Here is a 25,622-nt window from a genome sequence, read left to right on the forward strand (position 1 = left end):
TTGGTTACAGACCAGCTTATATCTATGAGAGGCTTCCATGTCAGGCATTAATTTTTGTTCTCTGCCACGTGTCTCATTAATTAATCTGACATCCATTTAGGCCTAAACTTTGAACAATATTTCTTAGTTGGTATGTAAAGTGTAGTAGCTTTCAAGATATATTCTTTGAATGGTTCCCATTTTGAATTTGCTGTTGGTAACGTCATCAATTTGTCCCACCGTTATAGAATTTAAATACTGTCTCAGACCTCCGTAGTCACCTTTACGAAAGCAAAAACCCTTCCGTTTACCCCTGATGGTAGTTACCTCTTTGAGTAAATCCCACTAGAGCACACTGTGATAACTGCCACCTAGTGGTTCCTTTATCTGCAGATTCTAAAGGCATCTGATAATCAGATCAAGAGTATTACTCCCTCTAGTTGCCCACGAATATGCTGATGTAGAAAACAATCATCCAATAAATCGCAAAATCCTTGCTAGTGTGTGAGTGACCAACTCACAAATTCCAGTCAATATCCAGGAAATTAAATTCCCCCTTACATGACTCTCTGATTTACTGTCCCACTATTTCCCTATACACTTTTATATTATACTCACCAGAGTCATTAGGCCCATAACACACTCCTACTCTCAATTTTGATCTCCCAGTGCTTATGTCACACCAAACTGACTCGACGCGGCGCTGTCCTTATATCTGTGTAACACCACGTCTCCGATATCACAACAATATCTGCCTTTATTTTTTGACCAACTCGTCAAATTCATTTACAAAACGTCTAGAATTGGTGTACACACAAGTATACACGCACCTGTTTCTATTCTTTGCTACCTTAACACAACCCATGTGTTTACTTGTACCGCAATGACTCCCAGCATTCTCTGAAATATCCTGCATCTTGTTTTTCAGGCTTCTGCTCATTCCAATAGAAGCAGTGCAAGAATCACTTTCACCTCTACCAGCGGCTACTGTTAATCTATTAGTCCGTGTATCTCCCAAGCTAGCAATTATCCGACCCACCTAACCCTGCCTCGAGAGCATCAGCAAATATTCTTGCACCCTTTCTATTTAAGCGTGTTCCATCCCTGTACAAGCAGTCTCTAGTGTTAACAAGCACAGACCAGGCTGAGGAAATTTCTACCCCTTGTGCTATCCATGCACAATCTCTCCAGGGCCGAATTGATTGACAAGGCTCTCATCATATACTCCCTCCTATCGTGTCTGGGCAGAATTGGAGACACTTTCAAATTGAACCCTAATTCACGGCTTTTTGTCAACAATGACCTGTTGTTTAGTAATTCCGCCAGTCACCTACTCTTAATATCATTATTGCCAATGTATAAAACAATATTAACTTTTGTGCCCTTAAAAGATGATATTTGCTCTACAACGTCATCAACCTTTTCCCTTTGCAGAAATACCTTGGTCCTCTTCCACCTTATCCTTTTTACACAAAAACACTATTATATTTAGGCCATCCGACTAATTAAATTCAGCTGCCATGTTATGTCTGTTAATGATTTTTGTTCTATGGTCGATTTGTCTGTTTGTTGGACAAAGAAATCCCAGTTTCAGGGGGAAAACCTTGTTATCTAAGCTGAGACCGTATAACTGAGCCACGGAGTTGAAAAAGCCCATGAAAGTTCCTCATGTCATCGACGGGATTCGAACCAGGCCCTTTACCACTCGATATGGGGAGGACGGTGACAATACCACTGTGCTACCCACACAGACTATCCTTTTTACCCAATATGTTCCCTATTTCCCTGACAATAGAGTCACCAACAACTACTAGTTCTTGCTGGCTCTATTGTGGGAAACGGGCAACCCCCAAGGCAGAATGCGCTGGACTCTGTGGGACCAGCGAATTTGCCTTGGGGTTAGCCGCTGTGTTGCGTGATGATCAAGCGCAAGCTCTGGCGTTGATGTGGACAGCTGAGAGCTTGATGGGCCCCTCAATTTAAATCCTCTGTGGGTATCCACCCCGTCCTTCCAGCTCTCATATAGGCCCATAATAACGCTGCGTTTTCCCCTGATTTTCTCACACTTCTTACATCGCGCGCACACAGAAAGATATTTCCATTGGCAATTTTATGTCCGGTACGTGATCGATCGACAAATATCAAACAACTAGTGCATTTTAAAAGACTGATTCAGAGGTCAACTGCCCCATCAGTACTCCCCTGAGCCACAGCAATCCCATTAGTTTGAGCCTTTTGCTTTGCTGCTCTGGTCTGAGTCATGATTTCGATTCAATTTTAATACAAAATTATAACCATAAACTATATCCCAATGCAGTTATATACATGATTTTTTTTTTTCAGTCGTCATCATCAGCCATTTTCAATCCACTGCAGGATGAAGGCCTCTCCAGCAACTTTCCAGTTCCTTCTGTTTTGAGCACTGGCCATCCATTTACTACCTACAAACTCATGGATTTCATCTATCCATCTCCGCCTTTGTCTTCCAGGTTTTCTTCTAACTCCTCTTGGATACCATTCTGTTATTTTCTTAATCCATCTGTCATCATGTCTTCGAGCTATGTGTCCTGCCCAAGCCCATTTTAGTTCTTCAGTTTTGATAAGAATGTCCTTTACTTGAGTTTGCTGCCTAATCCATGTGTTTCTCTTCTTATCTAACAGTCTGATTCCCAATATAATTCGTTCCATTCTTCGCTGTGTAGTCTCAGCTTCTATTCCATTCTTTTGGTGAGTGCCCAGGTTTCACTTCCATAAGTCATGCTGGGGAGTATACATTGGTTCATTATTTTACGTTTCAGACAAACTGGGATATTGCTCTTCAGTATGTGACTATATTTCCTGAATGCTATCCATCCAAAATTATTCTTCTCTTGACTTCCAGCCATTTATCATTATTATAGCTAATAACTTGTCCCAGATAAGTATATGACTCCACCTTTTCAAGTACTGCTCCTTCTATCATTATTTCCCTTTCTGTGGCATACTCGTTCATCATTACTTTTGTTTTAGCCATATTCATCTTTAGACCAAAATCCTTACTAACTGTACATAACTGATTAAGATTTTCCTCTAATTCTTTGGGATCGTGGCTTATGACCACAATGTCATCTGCAAATCGTAAATGGTTTAGGTACTCTCCGTTCACATTGACTCCTTTCTGCGACCAGTCTAATCTTCTGAAAGCTTCCTCAAGGGCAGCAGTAAACAGCTTTGGAGATATTGTGTCTCCTTGTCGAACTCCTTTCTCAATTTTAAATTTCCTATTGTCTTTGTCTAGTCTAATAAAGGAGGTAGCACTCTCATATATTTCCTTCAAAATCATAATATGTGGGGTATATGTGACTTGTCTTTCCAGTGCCCGAAACATTCCCTTATGCTGTATGGAGTCAAATGCCTTTTCATAATCCACAAATGTCAGGCATAATGGTGTTTTATATTCATTTGCTTTCTCCATTAGCTGTGATATTAAGTGAATGTGATCCATAATTGAGAATCCTGTCCTAAAGCCAGCTTCCTCTTTCGGTTGATTCTCATCAAGTATTCTTTCTAATCTGTTAGTAATGACCCTTGTGAACAACTTGTAGATGTGGGATAACAAGCTAATTGGTCTATAATTTCCAATTTCTGATTTATCTCCTTTCTTATGCAGCAAAACTATGATTGCATTATTCCACTGTTTAGGCGTCACACCTTTTCTAATGCACTTTGTGAAGAGCCTTGCCAGTTTTTGTGTTGTCTCTTCCTCCCAATTTTAACAACTCTACAGTAACTTCATCTTCCCCCGGGACTTTCTGATTCTTCATTTTCTTCAATGCATGTTGTACCTCGTCAGGAAGAATATCGGGTATGTCATATGTGTTGCTACTTTGCAATCCAACTTCCCCACTGCTGGAATCATTCCCTCGCTCCTTGTATAATTCTCTATAGTAGTCTTCTGCTATTTGAATTATGCCTTCTCTGCTGTTTATAAGTACGCCATCGCTATTCTTCAGTTTTAGTATCATTTGTCTTTCTGTATTACTGCTCATGGCTGCTGATTTAAATCCTTTGTTTTCCCTTAATGCTTGTTCTACTTTTCTTGTGTTAAATCTTCTTATGTCCTCTCTGAGTCTTTTTCTAATGGCTTTGCATAACTCAGTATACTCAATTTTCTCCCTGTCAGTGTTTTTCTTGCTTTTCATTTGTCGTCTTCGGTTCATCATGACAAGTGTTTCTTGACTAATTTTTTCTTCTTTGGGTTTCTTTTTTCCTATAGGTTTCTTGGCTTTATCACTTTCAGAAAGTTGTAATATTCCTCGTCGATATCTTGGTCCTGAGCAGTCTGCAGAAGCTCAAACTTGTTCTTAAGTTCCAGTACATACTGCTTTTTCTCCTCTTCTGTTATATCACAGACCTTTGTATTATTTACTAGAGTCAGTTTTTTCCTTTCCTTTCCTACATCTATATCAAGTGTACATCTTACCATTCTGTGATCACTTCCAACATTTACCTTATTCAGGACTGTAACATCATTCACAATATATCTTCTGTTAGTGAGGATGAAGTCGATTTCATTAGTTGTTAATCCATTTGGACTCTTCCATGTCCACTTTCTGTTCACCCTTTTCTTGAAAAAAAAGTGTTCATTACTGACAGTCCTTGAGATTCTGCAAATTCCACAAGTCTTTCACCTCTTTCACCAATTCCAAAATTTCCTATAGTTCCCCTTTTTGCAGTGTTTTGTCTTTTTCCAACCTTAGCATTGAAGTCCCCCATAATAATAGTGTAGTGGGTTTTCTGCTCATCTAGAAGACTCTCAATTTCGGTGTACATTTCTTCAACCTCTTCGTCATGGCTCGATGTTGGTGCATAAATCATTACAATCTTTAGCTTGTATCTCTTAGAAATCTTGAGTATTAGTCTTGACACCCTTGGTGATGTACTTTTGAATTCCAAAATGTTGTTTTTAAAATCTTTATGGACCAGAAACCCAACTCCACCTTCACTCCTTTCACTGTTTCATTTGGTGTACAGCAGATTTCCACTTGATAAACTTATAAGTGATTCATTTCTTCTTCTTGTTTCAGCCAAACCGATGATATTCCAATTCACATTTTCTAATTCCTTTTCCAGCTCTAATATCCTGTCTTCACCGATGAGTGATCTAACGTTATAACAGGCCAAGTTCAGTTTCCGTGCATGGCAGCCTGGTCGTACCCAGAGATTCTTAGCACCCTCTGCTTCCACTCTGATCTTCTCGCTGCCGTAAGAGGGAGGGTGAAAGCTGCTGAGGACTGAGGGCCATTCGTTTTGTCGTGCTGGCATATGCTGGAGGGTTTGGTCTTTTCCTCTTCACGCTGACCAGGCGTCTTGAAGAGTACCACTCTACACGTTCGTTGCCACCTAAGTGACGTAACAGGGCTTACCATCGAGAAGGTGTGCATGAGTGGATTTTAGGGAGGCAGGCCAACCGGACTTCTCCTAAATCTTCTGTAATAGAGAGATATTGGATCCATCAGTGTTTTAGGCTGAGTGTCTGATAACACACAGGATACCTGTTCCCCTCTAAGCCCCTTTTTTCAATATCAAGTATTATCTCCGAATTTCCTTATATAACTTCCGTATCAAGTTATGTATTAATTAATAATATTACGTTTGTAAAATCTAAGTCGTTATATGTATTTAGTTAAAAAAGTATAATTTAATTGACAATGAAGTTTAACAAGATTAATAAATTTTATTGATTGATTGATCATATTATATACTATACTATATTATGCTAACGCTATCTATAAGGGATAGAACGTTGTATCATATAACAATGGCGGAAAGTTACGCACTGTAAATCTATGGACAATAAGTACTATTTACCTTCTAAAATCTCGCTATCTAAATTCAGAATAAACGAAGGATCTTGACTATTCATCTGCTATGCTGTGTCTTTTGTCTGTTAATTGCATGTGTTCTATGCCCGATTTGTCTGTTTGCTGGACGAAAAACCCCAGTTTCTGTGAGAAAAAATCTTGCTATGTACGCCTGAGACCGACTAACTTAGCCACGGAGTGAAAAAATCCCATTAAAGTTCCTCGCGCCATTGACGGGAGTCGAACCCCGGCCTTTTCTATCCGGTTTCGGGGAAGATGGTGACATTACCACTGTGCTACACTCTTGACTATTTGATGAATTTGAGGTATTGCTCATTTGATGAATTGCTCAAAACATCAAAGGCAGATATTGTTGGGATATCTCTGATATCCCAACAATAGTGTGACACAGATAGAAGGAATGCAGAACTGGAATTTGGGGAGTACAATGTCTACAGAAAGGATAGACAGGATAGGAAGGGAGGAGGGGTTATGCTATTAGTTGAGAAACATATAAAATCCAAGGAAGTGAAACCAGTCGACATCACTGGACAGTGAAGTGTCGAGTCAGTTTGGTGTGACATAATTGAGAAGATCAAAATTGAGGGTAGAAGTGCCATTAGGCCTATAGCTATTGCTATAGGCCTAATGGCACTGTTGAGTATAATAAGAAAGTGTACGGGGAAATAGAGTGGCCCAGTAAATCAGAGAGTCTTATAATAGATGTGCGGAAATTTGCCTTTGGCCAGCGGGTGGTTGGTTGGTGGAACCGACTTCCATCACTTGTTGTTGAAGTTGATAGCCTAAACAAATTTAAAGCTCAACTGGACAGGTATTTCGAACGAACGGAGGGGTGAAATGGGAGTGGGTTTTTTTTTTTTTTTTTTTGGCTGATGCTGAATAAGCTTGCTTTCTTGCATCATATGCCTCTACTAATGCTAATGGGAGATTTTAATTTCCCAGGTATTGACTGGAATTTGGGGGCTGGTCACTCACACACTAGCAAAGCTTTTGTGGATTTATTGGATGATTGTTTTCTACATCAGCATGTTCGGGAGGCAACAAAAGGGAGGAATACTCTTGATTTGATTATCAGCAGTGATTCTTCTTGCATTAAGAATCTGCAGATAAATGAACCACTAGGTGGCAGTGATCACAGTGTGCTGAAGTGGGATTTACTCAAAGAGGTAACTACCATTAGGGGTAAAGGGAAATGTTATTGCTTTCGTAAAGGCGACTACGATGGTCTGAGACAGTACTTAAATTCTATACAGTGGGACCAACTGATAATGTGACAAACAACAAATCCAAAATGGCAAGCATTCAAAGAACTTATCTTGGAAGCCACGGAATGAAAAAATCCCATTAAAGCTCCTCGCGTCATCGACGGGATTCGAACCCGGGCTTTTTCCACCCGGTGTGGGGAGAACGGTGACGATACCACTGTGCTACCGCGCAGATTCCGCTGCATGCTGATCGTAACCATCCATTTCAACCCGAAGGACCAGGAGCACTATCTTCTGGAATCAAAGGAAACATACAGTGCCTTCACAAAATTCGTCCATGACCTGTTTGAGAGATGAAGAACAAGCCTACCACCATAACATGACTCTCCCAATGGAAAAAGTCACCACTCATATGCCAAAGGAACTGACCATACGAAATTAATCGGTAGAAATCAACCACGCCTTCATGACTATGAATCTCGGACGGGATTCCTCCCACAAATGATCCTAACATCTTGGAAACAAAGACTGGGATGCTGTCCTAACCGTGGCTTTTCTACTGGATGTCAATCGACAGCTATTGCTAATAGGCCATAGAGGCGATTTGAACCGTCTCCCTTGCTAGCCACTATTCCTCCCCTTCCCTGGGCGGGGGGAGTAGACGGACTAGCTGTCCCCCTCCCTTACGCCCCCCACTTACCCCTCTGGTGGGGCATAGGAATTCCCCACTCTAACTGGTTTTCTTCCCTATCGGCTCCATATTTCTGTCTATCTTCCCCCAGTCTTCAGTCTTCCCCTCTATTTTACCTGCACGCAAGTGAATGCCCACACAAACTGAATTCAACAATCTAAAATCAATTTCGCCCACCATTTTTGGCTTTCTTCTAGCGCTTCCCCGTTACACCATGCGATTACTTTTTTTTTTTTATAGGTCCTAGCCACTGAAATCTCAGGAAATTAGGTGGCAGGATCTGCCAGAGTAAATCTTAAACTACTAGGTACCTGTTCTGCCTCCACGGGGCGAAAGTGGGGCAACGTCGGGCCAGCAGAGGTCTGGTGACTAAATGGCCAGAAGAACAACAGTACACACTTCAAGATCCATACACTTTTAAATCTCTGGCTTTTACAGTGATCTGTATCACACCACAATGTAAACTACGCGGAGATGGGGGGAAACTCCTGGTGCTGTCTGACGCCTAAACATCATTGTCTGCGTGCGTAGCACAGTGGTATCATCACGATCCTCCCCACACCGGGTGGAAAAGGCCAGGGTTCGAAGCCCGTCGATGACGCGAGGAACTTTAGTGAGCTTTTTTTCACTCCGTGACTGAATTAGTGGGTTTCAGGCGTAGATAGCAAAGTTTTTTTCGTCCAGCAAACAGGCAAATTGACCAGAGAACACATGCAATTTACAGACAAAATAAATATGGGTAGATGTAATCAATTACAGGGGACCCTAATATCATAATTTGTTTTTGTTTTGTACCTAAACATCATTGCTGACCAGGTAAACCCTCTCATGGCAACGGTCTTCCCTCAACAGGATAATGCGCCATGCCACACCGCCCGGATTGTTTGAGACTGAATCACGGAACGTAAGGAAAACGTCCGGGTATTGCCGTGGCCTCCAAATACCCCAAACATCAATCCCATTGAGCATCTGTGGTTTATGTTGGAACAGCAACTCCGATCTGCGGCGTCTCAACCAAGGACCTTACGAGTTAAAGGATCTGCTGGTTATGTTAGCAGCAGGTACATTTAGAAATCTTGTAGCGTCCATGCCTCGTCGGGTACGAGCTGTTTTGGCTGCACGTGGAAGACCAACATCATATTAGGTAGGTGGTCATAATGTTTTGGCTCATCGGTGTATGTACATAAGTTAACATATTTTATATAATCATGGGTTCTAAAGAATTAAAAAGTGAAATATAAAGAAAACTATCATTAACTAAAAATGGTCTTCCTCAAAAAAAAAAAAAAAATTGCTGAAAAATGGCTGTGTCAGTTATTAAAAAAACAAAACGAAAAAGAATCTGTAAAGACATTTCCTTTAAAATTAGATGTGGGGGATGATAAAGACAGTGTATTAAATAGACACATTTAAAAAGCCAAAAGAAGTGTTGCTGTAAGAAGCTGTATTTAAATGATATTCACAGAAATGATCCAGTTGCGTTGGTGTGCGACGCCAGTGCCACCTGATAAATGTATAAAATGACAATTAACAACATAAAACTATTGTCTTTTTATAGTTTTTAAATAAAGGCTCTACAATCATTTTGTTTTATTTTCATTAACACTACCTATATTGTTAAATTTTTCATTTATTTGTGTTCAAGTTGTTTTTTTTTTTTTTTTTTTTTTTTTTTTTTTAGGGCTATCTTTTGTTTTTACTAATCCGGATGCCCTCTCCACCCAATTACTCCCGATTAGCGAGGGTTTACTGTACGCACCAAAACCATTATACCGTAACTGAGAACTATGCTGATATAATTCATGATGATAAAATGCTGATGTCTCCGAGCGTCCTATGAAATTTCATCTCCGAAGAAGTCAGCAATTTATCCTTTCTGGATAAAAACAAGGTGTAATCTTTAAGATCCTATGCAATCCCACAATGACGTCCAGGGTTAGAGTCTGTGTATCCTACAGCTTGTGAGTGGGAATTTGCTAGATCCTCCTACAGGAAGACATTTTCTTCAGGCATCAGTAAATTCTGTCTGGGGTGTCATGTCTGGGGTGTCATGGAAACAGATGTGGTAGTACTTGAATCTTGAGACCAGTAACTACCAGCCAGAGGACAGGAGCTAATATAATTCCACGCTGGAAGGAGAAATTCTCCTCTAGCATCAGCAATTGTTATCATGGTCCTGCAGTAGATGTTTCGCCCATATGCTGTTGTTGTTGGAGGTTTTACGGCGCAACGGCAGCTAAAGGCCATTATACGCCAAACAACGGTTGTAGTTACCAGGTGTCATTAAAAGTGAGATGTGTGGCCCATATGCTCTCCCTGAACTGCGTGTTCAGCTAATGAACTGTCTCGCATTGGGATGGTACTGGTGTCCAAGCAACCAAATCAGCCTATCGTATCAGAACTTCCAGTTCTTGTGCGGCAGAACTGGAAGTTCTGGTATGATAGGCATTAGTTGCCTGGTTACGTTCTTAAATCCCTTACTGAAGACTGCAGTAGCATGCTCCCTGAAGTCGTTCAAAACTTGTTTTGATGACAATAATTGATATTCGGGCAAGGAGGGTCGGGCTCTGTAGAGGGCTATATTTAAGGTATTTTGCAGGTTCTGATATCGGGACAGTCATAAATAATGAGAACCTGAGGGGGCATAGTTTCAAATCGAGGAAAGACAGATGTGCGGAAATTTGTCTTTAGCCAGAGGGTAGTTGATTGGTGGAACAGACTTCCATCTTTTGTTGTGGAAGTTGATAGCCTAAATAAATTTAAGGCTGAGCATTTGGAACGAATGGAGGGGTGAAATGGGAGGTTTTTTGTTTTTTTTTTGGCTGATACTGCATAAGCTTGCTTTCTTGCATCGTATGCCTCTACTAATGCTAATACTAACAGTGTAATCTGACACACTACAGGGGCGCCCTTGGTCATCGCATTGCACGCTGACAGCCAGCTAGGTCACTTGGTAAACACTGGTCTGCACTGGTGGAAGAATGGGATTTGGTGCTACAGAATTTTATCGATACCCATGTATCGAGCATGGTTCACTGCTGTCATCTCCAATGAATCTTTGTCCCTGACCTGTATCAAATATTTATTTGAGTTTCAATTGTTGTTTCAGATGCTCATAAATCGGGCGGTCATGCAGCAGATGCTTCCAATCTTCTAAAGCCCCATAAAAGCTGCTGTCCGAGTCAGAGAGGTGAAAAAAAAATAAGTTTAGCGCTGACTGACCCATGTCCAATGATAATATAATTTGTGAAAAGACCCGGGGTGAACCATTTTTTTTGAAGACTTGTTTATAAAAGTAACATTGGTATGAAGTGCTTTGTTACCAATCAACGTGGTTAAGTGCTCCCGTTCTGTGGAGTCACCGCTGGCTCAACAGCAGCCAAACCACTAGCCAAAGCTCGATAGGGATCTTTCGATTGGCTCCGATCAAGTACACGCCTTCACGATGAGAGTGCATCCAGACAACTCCGGCTTCATGCCACATCAGGTTGTAACTGGTTTCAGGAACATGACAATGGATTGTGCTTCCTCTTATGGCTGTCCAACTCACATGGTCTCAACCTAATTGAGCGTATTTGGGACTACCTACTGAAAAAGAACATTCCATCGCAATGTGCGGCCATTACTGGACACATTATGCAACGCATGGTAGCACTAACACAGGGACACCCTGCAACACTTTATTGATTCCAATCTAAAAAGTGAGATGTATGGGATGTATTGCGGGCAAAAGGTGGCCCTACAAGGTATTACGTTGGTATCGCTAATCCAAAGCAGAGATCTTCATCGCTCAATAAAATATGTTGAGCGACGAATGGGTCTGAAGTATATAATAATTAAGTTGTAACAGTATCCCGCCTAAACGTTATTAAATGAGAAGTACTGGCAAAAACTAGGCGTTTCATTAAAGATGTACGAACTACCATTCGTTGATGCGAGGAGACTGCAACGACTGCTATCCAACGGTCGCATCTGTGAATTGGCGGCTGTAGGTCATACAGAATGTCGTCTGCTACTATAAAAGCAGAAAGGTATGCGCAACACTAAACTATCGCTTCTTAAAAGATAAACCTTGATCAGGACAACTGTGCGAAACAACGGAACCACAAGAGAAGACCATAACACTAATTTCAAAACGCAGTCAACGACTTACTGCACCTGAAATTCTAGTTCAATATGAATAGAGAAACTTTCGTCTACGTCCACTGTAAAACTTCATCTTAAACAAGTAGGACATGGTTGCGTAGCGGTCCGAACATTTGTATTAAAAGCGGAAAATCGAAAGTAACATTGGCTTGGGTTCATGAACAGATGAACGCAAATTTGAAAATTTTGGCTCAAGCGCAGAGTTTATGCGAGGCAATGAACTGAAAAAAAAAAAAAAATAATAATAATAAAATAAATAAATAAAATAGTGCCACATTATTCAATGCCTACAGTCAAGAACGGTGATGGTCCCATCATGATCTGCGGTTGCTTCTGATTTTCTAGAATGGATGACATCATCAGAATTGAAGGAATTTTAAGAAAAGAAGGTTTAAGAAAACATTCTTAAACATAATACAATATCTCTGGACTTCTACTTTGCGGAAGAGATTTTATATCACAACAAGAAAATGACCCGAAGAACATCTCTAAGCTGTACAGGAACTTTATAGCAAACTAAACAACAGGAGAGGATGTTGCAAATTATGGTGCGGCCAACGCAGTTGCCTGACTTAAACCCAATAGTGCTTTTATGGGATCATCTATAATTCTAGACCATCAAGTCTGCCCATTCCACAAAATTTATAGGAAACCATGCAGATCGCTGGGAATAATTAGTCAAGACGCTATTATAAAATTAATCGCCAGAATGCCACGTCTAAGTAAGGCAATGATAAAATTTCGGAGAGTATCTTGGTGAAAAAGCAGTACAGTTGTTAATATTAATCATTTCAATATTTTTTTGCTGTAAATTTTTCAATCAAAAAACATTAAAATACTTTGTAGCATGTTTTTTTTTTTTTAAATTAAACCTTACACTGTCAGCTGATTTCAAAAAAATTAACGAAAACTTGTTTGAAATCACAGCGTATGCGCTGTGATTTCAAACTTTTACGCGGGAGTGTGTGTATACGCGTGTAAAATTAGAAATGAAGATAAGGAGATCGGACCTCTGATGAACTGAAGAGGCACTTCGTATCGATTTTTACAAACAAAACAATCCTTCGCGAAGGGGAAACCAGTTCTAAAGGAGCTGAGTTTTCCACTGATATGGAAAGTACAGAGGTCACCGACTATTGTTTACTAGAAAAATTTTGAATATAATCGTCAATAGGACTTCAGTGGTGATAACGATTAAGAATGCAACAGAAGACCTAACTTAGCCGAGTGGTCAGAACGAGTGCAGTAGCACGCGTTCTTTGAGTGGACCGGGTTAAAGCCCATCACTGCTAAATACGATTAACGTTTGTGTTGATGATTTGATGTAAATTCTACTGACCCGGTGGTCGTGCCCGAGTATAAACAAGAAATAATCAATCAATAATGAAAAAATACAATCTGAAGGATAAAAGCGCAGTTTTGTAAGGAAAACTCTTGAAACTGGGAGGTAAAGTAAAGTGTATCTAGTGTCAAACTAAAGTTACGTTAACATAGGTAATTTTTTAATTTTCTTTTATTTATTCGGTTTTTTGCTGGTGCAGCAAACGCCGATGCTTTCCTTGCACCATATTGAGAAAACTGATAAGAGTGTAAAGAAGCAAAACACGTGAATTCTGCATTAAACAAGACGGAAACTTGATCGCATCGAGGTTATTATCTTTTAATTTTATTAAAAAGATATATTTCCTTTTCTGTCGAAAACCACCAAAGGATTGTATTGAGGGGAGTGTATTCTATATAGTAGGAAGTAACATGGGTCCTATTGTAAAACAAGGAAAACCACGACTTCGCTATTAATAATAATAATAATATCCATCAATGTTCCAAAGTAAGCTTTAATTGCAATTCATTATTATACAAGCATTTAGGAACGTTGAAAAGAGTGGACATCATTTTGTTTGGCACTGGTAAATTAGCAACACTTAAAAAAAAAAAAAAAAAAAAAAAAAAAAAACACCTTTCAATAGATGCGCGACTTGACAAAAAAAAAAAAATCATCAGAATGTTATTAATTCCCAGAAGTAAATTTAAACTACAACGTAAAATCCTAAAATATATTAAATCCCATCCACTTTTACCATTACAATCAATTATAAAAAAAATTCAAACCATATTTAAAAGTATGCTTTAATAAACTGTGTAATGCGTGCGCCACTGGAAGTATTTCCCGATTCAGGACCGGTGGTACCATTAAGAAAAGCATTTCGTTCTCAATTTCCCAGTCATAAGTTCTTTTAGATCACTTCCTAGTGAATTTTGCTATTGTGGTAGGGGGAGAGAGAAACTTGTTATCACTGCACGAGATCCAATTCTAAAATAAAAAAAAAAAAAAAAATAGTCCTTGCAGTCCAGTTATCTGTCCGCAATGATCACCTATTTTGTTCGCTGCAAATAAGTTGGTCTAAACGTTTCATGATATTATCGGACCTATCATGACCCAGATAGTCCATCCGTCCCTGTTCCCATGCAAGCATTCCTTCGTAGGCGAGATTTGGAGGAGGGCCTGGAATTACCGATTCTGGTTCTTCTTTTAACTGTTGTTCTTTACTTTCTTCTTTTTTCACTTCGTCCTTTTCCACGATTTCGCTTGAGCTGCCTTCATCTGTAATCATCTCCTTTTCGTTTTCTTCTCCACTGCTCTCAGGAGCAGGTTTCTCACTCTTCAGTGACGACTTTTTATCACTGGAAACCGTTTTCGCCACATCCTTAGGTAGTTTGGGAATCTCTGTGGGTTCCTCTGCTCGCTTCTCTTCCGAAGTCAATTGCTCCAATGGTTTTTCGGGAGGACGCTCTCGGTTCACAACAGTGATCACTGGAGGGTACGCCCGGAAGGAAGGAGGGGTCGGCAATGACTCAAAAGGCTCAGAGGTAACAGGAGCAGGAAAGAAATTAAGGAATTCTTGAGCTGTAACGTATGTGTTCGACAGTGCGTACCGTTGGAGCTCCTGAAAAGAGACAAAATGAACATCACCATTAAATTAAGAAAATTAAAGCACAAAAATAAAGACATTTTACCATTCTGTATGAACGTATAATATCTTTAAATTATAAGAACATTTATTTTGACGACTAAATTATGTATGTATATTTAAGAGAATTGCGAATGGAAAGAAAACAAAGCTTCATATACTGTATATCTATCAAATAATATCTACAGGGATTTAAAAAAAAAAATTAGCATCTTTACTGTAACAAAAGGAAATATAAAAACTGCCATAATCTTGGTTTTTCCTGAAAAACGTAAGTTTACAGGTTTTGACAGGGAGTCTTTTTTTTTCCTTTAGATTTCTGCATTCTCCTCAATATACCTTTTCACTTGCTGCAGCTGTTCTTGGAGAGAGACTGACTATCAATTCTTCGGTGATATACTCAAACCAATTACGTTCTTTTCTTAATTATCCTGAAGACATCGGTTTGTTATATTTTACTTGTAAAAGAATCTTAATAAAACAACTTTTCTTTTAAAGTAAATTCACAAAAAGTTTGTTTACTAGCAGGAGTTTCAGGCTCATCAGCAACTTAGGTCATATTGCGCCGCGCACAATATGTCTGTAAATTGGATGTGCTCTGTGGTTCATTTGCTGTATCTGGACGGAAAAACCACGCTATCCTCGCCTGAGACCGACTAACTCAGCTATGTTGTGAAAATTCCCTATAAAAATTCCTCGCGTCATTGACGGAGATCCTACCGGGTGGAAAATACCCGAGTTCGAATTACCAAATTGCTCTTTTGGTAGCACAGTCGGTAGGATCGCCATACGGCTATCTTACCAAGTGTGCTACCAAAAGGGTAATACAGGCATCTTTACACGTATCAACAAAAAGATGGTCATGAACTTGGCAAGCGAAGATGTTTACGAGAAGGATTATTTCTGGAGGGACTGCGATCACCCGTTAAAAACACGTGGTCGTACAATTCAAAAACGAAATACGTAAACCGTAAGGAATCTTTTGTTAGCTTATACACTAATATCTTCTTATCTTTCTTAGCTTGACGAGAAATCTGGCAGAAATTCTTTCTTACACTTACCTGAGAAAATAGGGGGAACACCCGTTTGCGAAAAATTTCCAACCAGAAGTGCACAAACTGGGCAAACGTGGGATGTACGTTGGCAGAGGGGGACATGTGGCCAGTGGGGGAGTGGAAAGAAACATTCCACGGTTTGTAGTGTCCGAAGAAGTGGACAATTTTCACGTTCCTTCCGAAACTGCAATGAAAATATTTCGTTATAATTACAATTTATTCATTTATTTCGCCGCGTTTAAACAAAATACAATTGAACACCCTAATAGCAATGAGTGAAATACAGAGTTAAATAACTTAAACCAACACAAAATGAACGAATAAAATTTGTGTTTTTACCACAGGATGGCCATAGAGTAAAAAGGGCATATTGCTACAGTAATTTACAAGAAACAATTTCACTGTATTTTGTGGCATCGCGTGAATTCAAATACGTGGGTGCGTAGCTACGCTCCATATTGCGAACTACTCGACTACTTGAAATTACTTATGAAAAAAACAAACAGAGCTTACGTAGAGAAAGTCATTATAGATATACAGTACTATTAAGGAAGTGCAAGGAGTCGTACTTTTTTTCAGGTGAATTCCATTTTGATTTTTTGTTAAGAGGATAAAATGATTATAGAAAATTTCCAAATTCAGTCCCAATTTAAATGGAAAAGAGCAATGTTAGCATATATGCTTAATGCATCTATTGTCTTCAGAACGACTCGACTTCCACTGGGTGAATTTTAATGAAATTTTATAACTGGGCTTTAAAAAAAAAAAAAAATAAAAAAAAAATAGTTGAGCCATTCCAAATTTCATCGACTCAGACTAAGAGAAATCCGGCAATTATTTTTATTATTTATTTTTTTTTTTTTTCTCATATCACATAGGCTATTCGTATACAGTGTATTGTGGCTGAAGTACTGGATATTTGTTTGTTGCGGTTGAAGGGGCAATGCAGCGGATGCGCAGAAACGAAATGTTCCCGGAACACACATAAGTCGTTGCTTTTTTCTCGTTTTATTTTATTTTCGCTATTATTTATTACTATTTGCTACCGTGGCTGAAATGTAACCCACTGCGTACAGTAACTAACTGGTTGAGTTCCACATTCAATGGAATTCAGAAACGTAGAATCTTTTTCCTGCAATAAACTGATTAAAAGAATATTCAAATGAGTGATTTCTAGTTTTTTTTTTTTTATGCATATGAACACCAGTCATGCGTCTACTAGAGGTCCTTAATATTTGGGATCCCATAAAGTCGAAATATACATCTAAAAACACATTTTTCGTAGTAGGAGCACCAAAATCCCACAGCGTGTTGAGGCTTAAGTGATTTAAACGCGCTACTGGTAGTTTCTTAAAAAACTTAAATTACTGCTTTTTAAAATTAATAACGAAAGCAGCAAAATCTACCTAAGGAATGAAGTTAAAAATATTTATGTAAATATACACGAAGCATTGAAAATAAATAGTTTTTGGATTGACCAAACTTTTCTAAAAATATTTGGCATTAACCTATAGTGTGATTGAAAAGTAGATGTTACGAATCCACATCTCTGAATATGCATGACACGTAATGGGGTAATTATCCTACGGCATCAATCTGAAAAGATTTAGGAGATACGTTATAAGTTCTTTAATGAAAGAAAGAAGATTAAGGACTTTACGAGGCATCCATCCAGATCAGTGCAATCACTTGTTTACTCACTGTCTAAAGGCTGACGTGTAAGAGTAGCACACATTAGCCATCAGGTTATAGATAAACGGAAGTTTCTTCTTGATATCCTGGCACCAGTCTTTGAAATAGGAATTCAGCAAACTCTGATCACCACCTAAAAAGAAATTGAGGAAATAGTAATTACTGTAAGTCACCTAAGAAACTGAATTAAACACAAAAAACAAATAGAAAGAAACGAGTAAGATTACGTGAACTTTTCATTTCACAATTTAATCTCAAAACCCTTAGACGGGTATTCCCCAACCTTTTTCACATACGGACCATTCTTACATTTGAGGTAGAAGCCAAGGACTACAAAACATTAAACTATACATGCAAATACGCCAATAACTATTTTTTTTTTAAATACAATGATACGTTCTCATATTTAGCGTATTTATTAAAAATTAAGTTTTTATAGGATGGGAAATATACGCGTACCTCTATTTCCCCATTGCTGTTAATAGAATTGTTACCTACTGCTAAAACGCTGTTTTATTTTTAGTCTCGCGGGCCACAGGTTGGCAAATGCTGCTTAGGCAGTCAATTTGTAAAAAAAAAAAATCTGTTGATTCAATTCCCTGCGAAATGAATCAACAGATTTGTGGGAAAGATAAACTAAGGGCAACAATGCCCTTAGTTTATCTTTTCCCATCGCCACGTCCCATACGAGACAATCTGCCCGTCGATTATATTTGACCAAGGTTACCCACCAGTGGGGCAATGAAGGGAGTTGCTCGGTGCTTCTTTTTGCCCGGTTGAGGCACCACTGATGCTGGAGGGCCTGAATGTATTAGCCGCTGCTAAATGTTGCTGGCAACCCTGAGATCATATGAAACGAATCAGTTCGGTTAATGCAACTGAGTTGTTTATTTAGAAATGCCAATCTTCATAAAGGTTACAGTTATTTGAGTCCTGCTTTCAATGGGGGAGGGAGGAGGAGGAAGGGGGAGAGCAAGTTCTAAAGAGTAGTAAAATTATAATATTACTTTATATTAAGATACGCGATGGTACCGCAAAGATTTCACAATCTCAGTAACTGAAACTTACATCAATAAATATCAATGTCAGCTTTCTCTTTATGTCAGCAGTAGCTTTCTTTTGCATAAATATAAATCAAATAATATTACCACACAACTGAAATTGAAAATTAAGTTGGCCTTCTATTTTCTATATATTCATTTAGTAATCCTCTGTCGGGCTAGCTGTTAAATTTAAATTTTAACCAAATAGCCTTTATGATTATTAATTGGACCTAGTTAAACAGGCAGATGGCAATCAGAAACAGATAACTCTGTCAATTATTGGTGGGATATATTGAAAAGGGTTAGCCCTTGAAATGTATTCTATATTATAACTAATTATGTGTTTATTTCCAGGGTAAGACAATGTAGACCTACACAGGCTATCTTAGTCTTTATAAGTTATTTTGGCCTTATGGCCCGTTGTATATTGTTATGTTTATATACATATTCAGTACCTATATAGTATATATTATACTTTTACTATAATAACTAGATTACTGACTGATGTAATGTTCCACCTTTATTGATCGCATTAATCTAATCTGACATAACTTTTACATTTATCCCAATTATTCTTAATATATATATATATAGAATCAAATTACTAAAGCGTAGAACTGTGATGTTATAATTACTAAAGCATTGAACAGGGATATTATATGATAATATTAACCAATCGGATTAATGCCATCAGCGATAGAACATTACATCCGTCGTTAAATATATGCAGGAATGAAATAATGTTAAAATGTAGAGGCCGTCCTGTAGTTTAAAAAACCCGAAGCAATCCGTGAAATAACCGGACCCTAGGCAACAATGGTTAAACATAAATATTAAATTCAATAAAAAATATACATAATTAGCCGTCCATGGGAAAAGACACTTTGCAAGGGACTTTGTCGAGGGCTAAACCCCTACAAAATACAAAACCCATCGCTGGCAGAGCTATCAGTTTATGTTGTCATCTGCCTGTATAACTAGGACCGAAAGAAGTTCAAGTTATACAGGCAGATGACAACATAAACTGATAGCTCTGCCAGCGATGGGTTTTGTATTTTGTAGGGGTTTAGCCCTCGACAAAGTCCCTTGCAAAGTGTCTTTTCCCATGGACGGCTAATTATGTATATTTTTTATTGAATTTAATATTTATGTTTAACCATTGTTGTCTAGGGTCCGGTTAGTTCACGGATTGCTTCCGGTTTTTTAAATTACAGGACGGCCTCTACATTTTAACATTATTTCATTCCTGCATGCATATATATATATTGGGCTATATATATAGCCCAATACAAATCAAACCCGGTTTATATATATATATATATATATAGCGGGTTTGATTTGGTAGTTGTTGGCGCATCGGCTTCTGTGGCCATATTGCACCTCCCAAGGTTTTTGCCCGAGGCGGGAATCGAACCCGCGACCTTTGGGTTGCCGGGCAGGTACTTTACCCACTCGGCTATATATATATATATATATATTATTCTTTTGTATTATCATTCTATTGTTTCTTAATCTGTCTTTTGTGCATCGTTAATGCCATTGTTATTGCCATGTTGGCCAATTGAACATTATACGTGCCAGTGTATATACGTTTACAATAGTTCGATTTTCTTAAGTACTGGTGTTTTATACATATAGGTATTGGCGTTAATACAATACTGGTCTTTAAGTTAGCCTAGTCTCGGTTATCTTAAATTCACATGGCCTATACATTTAGGAACTTATTGCGTATTGCTAAAGAAATTTTCATGATAATTACTGATGAAAATTTTTTATGTATCTGTAGCAATAGGTAATCATCAATACTATTTTATAACTATATAATAATATTTATACATTTTTGCTTTACATCACGTGGCCGTCAATCCCCTACTTCATCGGGGGCTTTGAGTGGATTAACAGCCCATTCGATGTAATGCTTTTATACTCACCCGTTTCTGTTTGTATCTATCACAGCTTTGCTATTTTATTTAATTCTGGATACTAAGGACTTATGTTTATATTAATTTTCTTAATTATTGTTAGCTAAACTAGTATTAATTATGAATTAGTTAATTTTTTACAATCTCTTCAGCAACTGTGATAGAATACACAAAGCCCAACGGGTAAGCATTTTATATTGTTATACTACAACTACTTACTTAAATGTGGTCCAGTGGAGGTCGTGGAGTCGAAAAGGGAATTTCCCGCTTTTAATTTGGTTTTATGTATGGTAATTTTTATGGCGCAGTCGCATTAGCATTTCACTGTGTGCTGATGTCGCATTGGCCGAAGTCCCCGATTTTCAAGCCAATGCCTATTATGGTGGTTTGTTGTTGGTTCGATGAAATTCTGTTAAATTTCTGTAGTTTTGTGTTAACTTGTGGTTAAAATTCCTGTATTTACATGTGTATTTACATTAATTTTTACATTTGTTTTATATTTGTTTTATGCCTTACCTCGGACTGTGCCGGTACCACTTTTCCAAGGCGTAACAGCACGTGTATGTCCAGAGGCAAAGCTATATACATATATACAGCCTCTTACTATGGGGGTTTTTTTGTTGGGGGGGGGTTCAATTTTGGCAAAGGTTGTAGTGCAGTCAGGCGACGAGCCTCGTCTGAGTGCAATAAACCTTATAATCTTGGGGATACTCTTTTGAGTAATTACTATTTTATTTTTAGATGGTTTTTGATGAAAGTATGCGGGTCTATATTGGGGTGGTGTTTTCTGATATTAGCGTATATGGCAGTTTTTATATGATATTTACTGTATTGTTTGGGAATTTTATTTATATCCAGTGTTCTGATGAGTTTTTGTATTGCTATCTTTCCGCTATTTATATTGCTGCATATTTTTAATAGTCTGTTTGTTTGGTTTCTTATGGTATTCCCGTGTATATGTTTAGCTATGTTACTATCCCAGTGTGTAAGTTTTATTGTTTCGAAATTAAAATGGTCTCTTTTGTCATAGTGTTGTGTACATATTTTGTCTGTGTTGATGGCAATTTTGCTGTCTAGGTAGACAGCTTTTTGGTTATTATCTGGATTTGTGCATTCAATTTTTAGGTCTGTTGGGTAAGTGTTTTTTGCTACGTTTATAAAGTTGTCATGGTTGATCACGAGTACGTCATCTATGTATCTGTAGAATTTTATTTTGTTGGTAATGTTACTTTCATAATAGTGCAGGTAGAGGTTAGCCATGGCACATGAACTGCTGGAGCCCATAGCTATCCCCCTGCTTTGTATATATGTTCTGCCCCCCATTAGAATGTAATTGCCTTTAACACTGATTTTTGTGAGGTCATTCCAGTATTGTTTTTTGCATTGTAGTATGTTTTGATGTTTTTGGTAGTATATCTGTAGTACTTCTATTAGGTTGTCGTGTGCTATACTTGTGAAGAGGTTTTTGAAGTCATATGTGTTTATACTTTTTATATGATTGCTTTGTTTTTTTAGGTCGTCCAAATATTCTTTGTTGTTGGTGATAATTCTGGTGTTTTCGATTTCTTTGGTGATGCTTTTTAATTTGTCTTCCATAATCTTACTAGTATACTTGATGTAGCTATTTTTGCCTGAAGTGATGAATCTTTTTCCCGTAGGTATCTTGTGATATTTTGGAATCCAGTAAATGTAGGGGTATTGCATCCTGTCTATTTTAATTTTTAGTTTTTTATGCATGGCCAAAATTTTTTTTTTTTTTGCTGATGCTGTTTGGATTGGCGTCTATGTACTTGTATGTTTCATTGTCATGCAATTCTTCTTTAATGGCTTCTATGTAGAATTTCTTGCAAATGATACTGAAATTATTGTTTGCTTTGTTGGTTCTAGTGATAACGAATTTGTTTTGTATTTCTTTAATTTTATTGTTGATGGTTTTTAAATTTAAGTGTTTGTTATTTTTATTATGTTTTTGTAGTGTTATGTTTTCCCTGAAGCATTCTAATATGTTTTCCGTATTGGCGTTTATCCAACATTGGAATGATTCTATGGGTTCATTGTTTTTGTGTGCTGCTTTGAATGCAAATTGTAACAGATCTGTGTATATTGATTTTTTTATATAATCCAACCTAATTGGGGTGTTGGGTCTGAATTTTGTACCCTTTTTCATTGTTTCTCTTAGTGTTTTGTCTTCGATGATATTGAGGTCTCCTGTTACTATATGATTGTAATGTGTATTGATGAAATTTTTATATCTACTTTCCTGGCAGTGACATGGTTGTTCTTCTTCATTCATTTTATTAATGGTGTTTTTGTAATTGCAGATGGTTAGTCCTATGGGTTTGGTGTATTTGTATCTAATTTTTATTTGTGTGTTTTTGATAGGTAGGTAACTTTTGTTATTATTAATGATATTACCGATATTAACTGTGTCGTATAAACGGTTTTGGTATTTTATTATGCAGTACTCTTTTTTAGTGTGTACGTTGAAATTTATGCCTATTCTGAATTTAAATATGTCTTCAAGTATATTGTTGAGGTGTATGTTCTGAGTTTTTTGCCTTTGGTATATTTTGCTAAGTGCTCTAAGTTTGCTTATTTTAATAGAGAATAGTGTGTTGTGTATATTTTTGGTGTTTATGGGGTCTGTATCCCATTCTGTTAAGAGTTTTTCGAAATCATTGATATTTATTGGTATTTTGCTGTTGCTTTTATTGTATTCCTGTAATTTTTCGTTTTTAATCCCATTATATTGCCAGTTTTTGCTGATCTGGAAAATGTTGTATGTACATATTTCTGGGCTGGTGAATGCGAAGTTCCTTCCGTTGAATCGATTGTTTAATCCATAAGGATATAGGGATTTATATAATAGAATGTACATATCTTCCATGATTCCTCTTTGTGTGTTGTTATCAATAATGTTTAGAATGGCAATGGATATGTTGGCGAAGTCATGCTTTTTGAAATGTCTGTATTCGATTTCGTTATTGTATTTGTCTGTCCTGTTTTGTTGGACGTCTGTTGCAGCGTTTTCATCATATCTGTTTATTTGTGATCTGTGAAGGTTCATCCGAAGGTGGAGTTCTGTACTTGTTTGTCCAATGTACTGTATCCCACATAACCTGCATGTAATTAGGTAGATTACATTTTTGGTGTGAGAGAATGTTGGCACTTCTTTAGAATTTTGATGGTGTATGTTGTGCATGTAGGGACAGGTTTTACAGAGTTTGCTGTTGCATTTTTTGAATTTGAGTTGTTTTATTTGTTGTGCGTGTAGCCCGATATTTTCATTGTTTAGACGTTTTAGGTTATTTGCTTCTTTTCTCCCTAGTGGTGTGGCGGCATTGTATGCTAAGTGACCATTGTTCTGAAGAGACGGGTCCCGCGTGGTCATTTTCGGTCCCGGGGTGCCTTTTATGCTGTGATACCCGTACAGCATGCCACTCTTATTTGTTTTAGCGTCCATGTTGTTATCTATTGTGCATTTTGTAATTAATTTAAGGCCCTTTATGTATGTTCCGTAATACCTAAATGTAGGAATTTTTTATGCTGTTTCATTTCGTGTTTTATTTTTAGTTTTCTAATATAGTAGTTTTATTTAATTTCTTTATAGCTTTTTCTGTTGTCCCAATAGCCGTTTTTGCAATGCTTGGGTACGAACACTACAACCTTTGCCAAAGACTGCACTACAACCTTTGCCAAAATTGAACCCCCCCCCCAACAAAAAAACCCCCATAGTAAGAGGCTGTATATAGCTTTGCCTCTGGACATACACGTGCTGTTACGCCTTGGAAAAGTGGTACCGGCACAGTCCGAGGTAAGGCATAAAACAAATATAAAACAAATGTAAAAATTAATGTAAATACACATGTAAATACAGGAATTTTAACCACAAGTTAACACAAAACTACAGAAATTTAACAGAATTTCATCGAACCAACAACAAACCACCATAATAGGCATTGGCTTGAAAATCGGGGACTTCGGCCAATGCGACATCAGCACACAGTGAAATGCTAATGCGACTGCGCCATAAAAATTACCATACATAAAACCAAATTAAAAGCGGGAAATTCCCTTTTCGACTCCACGACCTCCACTGGACCACATTTAAGTAAGTAGTTGTAGTATAACAATATAAAATGCTTACCCGTTGGGCTTTGTGTATTCTATCACAGTTGCTGAAGAGATTGTAAAAAATTAACTAATTCATAATTAATACTAGTTTAGCTAACAATAATTAAGAAAATTAATATAAACATAAGTCCTTAGTATCCAGAATTAAATAAAATAGCAAAGCTGTGATAGATACAAACAGAAACGGGTGAGTATAAAAGCATTACATCGAATGGGCTGTTAATCCACTCAAAGCCCCCGATGAAGTAGGGGATTGACGGCCACGTGATGTAAAGCAAAAATGTATAAATATTATTATATAGTTATAAAATAGTATTGATGATTACCTATTGCTACAGATACATAAAAAATTTTCATCAGTAATTATCATGAAAATTTCTTTAGCAATACGCAATAAGTTCCTAAATGTATAGGCCATGTGAATTTAAGATAACCGAGACTAGGCTAACTTAAAGACCAGTATTGTATTAACGCCAATACCTATATGTATAAAACACCAGTACTTAAGAAAATCGAACTATTGTAAACGTGTGTGTATATATATATATATATATATATATATATATATATATATATATATATATATATACACACACACACACACATACACACGTTGGGTACCCGCTATGGTTTTTGGTTTACCTGATAAGCTATATATCATATTTTACCTTTAAAAACTCTTACCACTATTAACTTAACCCATATTCATATATATATATATATATATATATATATATATATATATATATATATATATATATATATATATATATATATATATATAAAAATCACGTCTGTTTTCATGGAAGAAAAGCGACAGTTTCCATCACCATGTGGAAAAAAGCCCTAGCTCGAATCCCGTCAATTTTATTTATGGTTTTTTATTATTATTATTTTATTTATGGTTTTTTATTATTATTAT

General features: G+C 37.5%; 1 protein-coding gene across 1 annotated transcript in view; it reads right to left on the reverse strand.

Moving 5' to 3' along the window:
* Positions 1 to 14,213: 14,213 nt before the first annotated feature.
* Positions 14,214 to 25,622, reverse strand: part of LOC150090416 (uncharacterized) — a 108,199-nt gene continuing 96,790 nt past the window's right edge. Inside the window, exons 5-7 of the mRNA XM_090389879.1 lie at positions 17,611 to 17,734; positions 15,916 to 16,093; positions 14,214 to 14,830 (exon numbers count right to left, since the gene is read on the reverse strand). Of these exons, the coding sequence (XP_090246005.1) occupies positions 14,255 to 14,830; positions 15,916 to 16,093; positions 17,611 to 17,734 (878 nt within the window). The 3' untranslated portion in view covers positions 14,214 to 14,254. The remainder of the gene's footprint in view (positions 14,831 to 15,915; positions 16,094 to 17,610; positions 17,735 to 25,622) is intronic.

Source organism: Mastigoproctus giganteus, chromosome 2 (assembly GCF_048544385.1).
Source record: "Mastigoproctus giganteus isolate SK-2022 chromosome 2, ASM4854438v1, whole genome shotgun sequence".
Lineage (NCBI taxonomy): Eukaryota > Metazoa > Arthropoda > Arachnida > Uropygi > Thelyphonidae > Mastigoproctus > Mastigoproctus giganteus.